Source organism: Eptatretus burgeri, chromosome 12 (assembly GCF_056783735.1).
Source record: "Eptatretus burgeri isolate ZD-2024b chromosome 12, Ebu_testis_v1, whole genome shotgun sequence".
NCBI classification, from domain to species: Eukaryota; Metazoa; Chordata; class Myxini; order Myxiniformes; family Myxinidae; genus Eptatretus; species Eptatretus burgeri.
In genome coordinates this window covers 67,541,682-67,547,689 of record NC_140972.1, presented here as the reverse complement: position 1 = coordinate 67,547,689, position 6,008 = coordinate 67,541,682, and the positions used below count along the sequence as shown (strand labels likewise).

The window sequence follows — 6,008 nt, the reverse complement described above, 5'->3', positions numbered from 1 at the left end:
GATAAGTCAAGGTTGGCAGTAAATCTGAAGTTTAGGAGTTTGTCAGCCTATAGTAGAGGGTAGTTTAGCCTCATCATTTCACCTTGGATTTTATAACATGTAAGTATGCTTGAACTGTGGGTTTACCTTAGGATTTCTGGTGTGGGTTTCCCCAGAAGACGGAGGATTTGGTTAGATGGTGGCGGACTGGCGGTTTGAATAATGGTGGCAAATTCTCGGTGACCACCATGCCACCTTGGACCATCCGCTCTTTCGTGAGTTGTGAGTGTAACGTTTACCACCACATGTCTGCATGAAACTTGAAGCTAACACAGAGCTGCCACTACCTGCTGCTGCAGATCTGGCTGATCATCGCATTCACACCATTGCACCAACCATGGCTAATGTAACACCCCCACCCAGCATGTCACACAGCTACAATCTGAAATGATTTTAAGAAGCTTGTCCTGGAGCTCCATGCTGTGCAATGCCAGCACTAATGCCTTTGGTACTAATGCTCGTCAGTATAGAGCGTGGAGTACCGTGCTCGTACAGGCTGCAGGGAAATGAGGCCCACAAATAATGATGACGAGTTCACCTGGACCACACGCCAGTCACCTTCTCTTCCTTGTGTATCATGCTGATGAAATTCATTTTCTTGTGCATACAGGGGCAGTGAGCATTGTTCGCCGTCTGCCGCTGAATGGAAAAATGAACAGGGGTATTCATTACATGCCATCAAGAACAGAGCTATTGCTACTTTGGGAGAACATCTCTTCCAGCTTGATTTGGGATTACATCACTCATTTCCATGGGCGTTTACTATTGCCACCACCACATACTCTGTCCTAGGTATGGATTTTTTGTGTCATTTCAATCTCCACGTCCATGTCAAACATGGCCGTCTATTTTTTGCCTCAACACAGCTTCGTGTTCTCGGTAAAGCATCCACCGTTTCATCACTGTATATCACGTGTCTTCCATCCATGCTCACGTGCCCTTTTCAGAAAGTACTTCATGACTTCCCGTCCATAGCGCAAACATCGGCGACAATCCAGAAAATCAAACCCAGGTCACGCATTAGATCGAGACCACAGGATCCCCCTGTTGTCGCGTATACTCACCGACTAGCAACCGATAAATTATGTATCATCCGCCAGAAGTTTGTCTCTGTCTTGCAATGTGGGATCATGAGACCATCATCCAGCAGTTGGGCTTCACCGCTACACATGGTACCTGGGGATTGGCAGCCTTGTGGGGATTACTGGTCATTACCTTCGCATTCTGCGAAAGGTTATGTTTTGGTCGCCGTGTATTTATTTATTTATTTGTAATCTTGTGATTCGTATAACTCAAAAAGTATTAAACCGAATTGCATGAAATTTGGTGGGATGATTGGTTATTAGCCAGGAAGCATTCGATTAGATTTTGGGATCGTTCGGGTCAAAGGTCAAGGTCACGAAAAGGTCAAAATCGTCTTTTTACGATAACACGGTCAATTTTTATTCAATTTGCATGTAACTAACGCCAAAATGTTCAGAATTCAACGCCTCATCTTGTGATATGCAATATGACACAATGACGCCCATACTCTTGTTACCGGTTAGGGGTCAAAGGTCAGGGGGGTCACGACCTTGAAAAATATGCGGTTTTTGTCATAACGCGGTCAATTCTTGTCCGCTTTACATGAACCCAGCACCAAAGTGTTCAGAAGTTAATGCCAAATCTTGACACAATGACGTCATAACACATGTCACCGGTTGGGGTAAAATGTCGGGGGGGGGGGTCACGCCCTTGAAAAATATGCGGTTTTCGGCATAGCTCAGTCAATTCTTATTTGATTTGCATGAAACCAGCATCAAACGAGATTACCTTCTGCTGTTGAAACATTGTATTCACCGAGCTTGCGAGTGAAGACTTGCCAAAACGACGTGAGTTGATTGTTGTTTAGTCCGTAGCCCCCGAAAGTCGGGGGGGGGTCATGACATTATAGATATGTGGTTTGTGTCATAAGACCATTCATATGAAACCAGTTCCCCACACTCATACCAAGAACAAAAAAGTAGTGGCGGCGAAGGTATGCGCTCTATGAGTGCCCGTTCTATTTAAACAATGTGACTGTTCCAGACCATCACCCCATTCCATACATTCAGGATTTTACCGCTACATTCCATGACACTACAATCTCCTCCAATTCGACTTCGTTTGTGCGGACCATGAAAATTTCTGTGGATCCAGGTGATAGCCCAAAGACAGCAGCCACCATGCCTTTCAGCCCTTTCAAATTCCTTCGGATGCCATTTGGCCTCCACAATGCCACAATTTTTTCAACGTTATTGTCGATCAGGTGCACCGGAGATTAATCTTCTGCTCTGTGTATATGGATGATATTCAAATCACCAGCGCAACAACAGAAAAACTTCAGGAACACCTACATCTACTCTTCACCTGTTTGCAGGACGAGCATCATCATCAATCCCACAGAGTGCATTTTCAGTGTTCCAGAGTTGAATTTCCACTGTTAACTGCTCAGGCATCCATCCAGTCGATGAGAGGAGAGGAGATTGGGACCATACTCTGTGCAGAGCATTGGTGCTGCTTCAGCAGTCTCCTTGGCTATTGGGCACAATCCTGGACGGGTCGCCACTCCGACAGAGTATACCAGCATGCAGGCACTCATTTTGCCGAACTCGGAAGGATAACAAGCCGAGTTAACCCCACCTGGTATGAATTGAACAGCTGAGCGGGATTTGAACTCAGGACCCGAGAATCCAAAGCCCACCACCCTAACCATTAAGTCAACACCAGGCAAAGGAGAAGGTACAAAATATTCAGGATTTCCAGTTCATCTCTTCTCAACACAAAGTGTGAAAGTTTTTGGGCCTCGTCAACTTTTACCATCAATTTAATCCAGACGCAGCCACAACAATGCCACTGCTGAACGAGTTACTTGCAACTGGTGAGCACCTAGAAGTGTTCTGACGGTGGGGAAGGCTGACAAGGTTGGGTGCGACCGTCAAGGATGCACTGGCCAAAGCTTCGCTCAGGATTAATCTGAATCCAGAGGTGCCAACATGCCTGATGGTAGATGTGTCTGAGATCGCGGTGGGTGTAGCCCGTCACCAGTTCATCGATGCCAACTGGCATCAACTGGCTTTCTTCTCGAAAACGCTGAAACCAACAGAGCGCAAATGCAGCGCCTTCGATTTGACATTACTTGCTGTATAACTCGCCAACAAGCACGAGACAATTCTCTGTCCTGACTGACCACAAACATTTAACTTCGCTCTGTCCACCCATTCAGACTCTCATTGTCTTCACACACTTCACCAACTCAGTTATATCTCGCAATTCATCACCGACATCCAGAAATTCAAAGGAATCGCAAACTCAGCGGCTCTCTCTCTCTGCCTGCCTCTCCACCCCTCTCTCTCGCTGTGTGTGTGTCTCTCTCGCTGTGTGTGTGTGTGTCTCTCTCGCTGTGTGTGTCTCTCTCGTGTGTGTGTGTGTCTCTCTCGCTGTGTGTGTGTCTCTTTCTTGATGTGTGTGTGTGTGTGTATATATATATATATATATATATCTCTCTATCTATATATATATATATATATATATATATATATATATATATATATATATATATATATATATATATATATATATATATATCTCTATCTCTATCTCTATCTCTATCTATCTATCTATCTATCTATCTATCTCTCTCTCTCTCTCTCTCTCTCTCTCTCTCTCTCTCTCTCTCTCTCTCTCTCTCTCTCTCTCTCTCTCTCTCTCTCTCTCTCTCTCTCTCTCTCTCTCTCTTTCTTTTTCTCGCTGTGCGTGTGTCTCTCTCTCTCTTGCTGTGTGTCTGTGTGTGTCTCTCTCTCGCTGTGTGTCTCTCTCGTGTGCTGTTGGATCACACATACCAATGTGTGCTGTTGGATCAAGCAATGTCTTCGATGAAAACGCTTCAAGATCAAACACCATGCTGTCGCACCACTCGATAGCTTTTCAACACCAGATAGATGTTTCGACAGGGTCCATGCGGATCTTGTTGCGCCCTTACCACATTCAAACAGGCACCGCTCTTTACTGACTTGTGTTGACCACTTCACCTGTTGGCAGGAGGCAACACCGATAGTTAACATCACTGCATCAAAAATTGCCATGGCCTTTGTCCACACGTGCATCACACATTTGGGTGTTCCATCAAGCATCACTTCGGACTGTGGCTGCCAGTTAGAATCAGCTCTATTTTTGCGAGCAAACTCACCTCCTGGGTACCTACCGTGTGTGAACCACTGTTTACCACCCAGCAGCGAATGGTGTGGGGGAGCGTTTCCACTGCCAACTCAAATCTCTCTGAAAACGCATGATAACAACACGCACCGGATGCCATACTTACTTGGTACGCGAGCTACTCTAAAGGACGACATTGGATGCTCCATTGCAGAGCTCGTGTGCACCGCTCTGTCTCCCAGGAGAATTCTCCTCAGCGTTGGATGACACCTTTCCCCACACCACCAACTATGCCAACCAACTTTGTGATGCAAAGAAATCACACTGTTTGAGCAGATAACATGACATTGCCATCAATGATGGATTCAATGGGTTTTTTTAAAAAGTTTAATATGTGGTCAAAGTTCATGGAAGAGCTGGGACACAGGACAGATCAGGACACAACATAACAAAGGGAACAGCAGTTGAAAGGGGAAACGCCAACAGCAGGGCGGAGGGAGAAAGTAGACGGAGATGGGCAAACAAGAGATGCGCGTAACGATGAGAGGTAGGGGAGAACGCAAGGGGAGGGGAGAACAAGATGAATACATCAGCAAAAATGCTGGGAGGGGGGGTTCAACAGGTTGGGAAAATATCATGGCTTTGGATGGGGGATGATTCGAGATGGTGGTCAACAGCAGTTTTGAAAAACTGGAGGGAAGGATGAGATGAAAGAGTGTGGCAGTTGGTTCCACAGTTTGGGGGGGAAGAAATGAGTATGAGTAAAGGTGTGCAGTATTTCTGGATCTAGGCAGTTTCATTGGGAGGGGATTGCTGGTGGATCACGTGCATCCTGCAGATACCTGGGGGAGAGGGGTGGGGGTGGGGGGGGGATGAAGCACGGAGAAGGCAGAGCATGCTATACCAGAAGTGGGGGGGGGGGAGACAGAGAGCACCGAACTGTCGACGATGGCGAAGTTTGCTCATCATTAGAAGTTTATTGGCCTGTAGTAATGGAGAGAAAGTTTGAATAACCTTATGAATAGCCATGATATTCGTTGACTTTTATGCAGACAGTTGGCAGCCATAAGAGAAAGACCAGCTGAAGATATCAGACAGAAGAAAAGCAAGAGAAGCAAAGCAGGATCTGATAACATGGGCACTGATACCATCAAGACCAGTGGGTGCAGGATATTCAAGGGTGGGTAAAACCTTCTATACCTTCTCAAATGCCTAAAGACAAAATCCAATCGACAGTGGGTGCAATCAGGTAAGGTGGAGACAAAGTGGGTTGCATTGGGTACACAATATTTGGAGACAAACATCGAGTGAAGACATTGTGCTTTGTCTTGAGTGGAGTCTGAGCTGAAGCCGTTTGAGTTGGCGGAGAAGATAAAGGAGGATTGCCTTAAAAATTGCCTCCAGGACTCGTAGGACGGAAAACAGTCAGAGAGTTGAATCTTGTGCCTGGTTTTAATGAGAAAGGGGTTTTTGGATTTGAGTTATTAGAATGAAATGACTTTGGAAGTAGGGTTTTGTGAGACTCAGAACAACAATGGTACAATTGATGCAATTGGAAAAGGCCCCACATCCGACTTTCGCATCGGACACCAACACAACATGGAAAAACAGGGGGAAACTCTCTTCACAGTCACCCGACCCTACGGTTCATCGATCGATGTCCAATGGGCAGGCAGGTGTAGTCCAAAGGTTAAAAAAATTAAAATCTTCCAACTACAAAAAGGCATTCAGGTCTGTGTGGGGCAAACGTTACACTAAGTACTTACACACTACAAGTGTAAGTACATTTGTCACGT

At 45.8% G+C, this 6,008-nt stretch overlaps 1 protein-coding gene across 4 annotated transcripts in view; it reads right to left on the bottom strand.

Annotated features, from left to right (window-relative positions):
* Window positions 1-4,941, bottom strand: part of LOC147015830 (C-type lectin-like) — a 30,952-nt gene extending 26,011 nt beyond the window's left edge. Inside the window, exons 1-2 of one of the 4 annotated variants that reach the window (XM_085848395.1) lie at window positions 4,379-4,941; window positions 3,900-4,088 (exon numbers count right to left, since the gene is read on the bottom strand). In XM_085848395.1, coding sequence (XP_085704521.1) covers window positions 3,900-3,960 — 61 coding nt within the window. In that variant the 5' untranslated portion in view covers window positions 3,961-4,088; window positions 4,379-4,941. Of the gene's footprint in view, window positions 1,629-3,899 lie in introns of those variants that run through there. The other 3 variants (XM_085848394.1, XM_085848393.1, XM_085848392.1) reach the window with 3 other exon arrangements.
* Window positions 4,942-6,008: the final 1,067 nt, after the last annotated feature.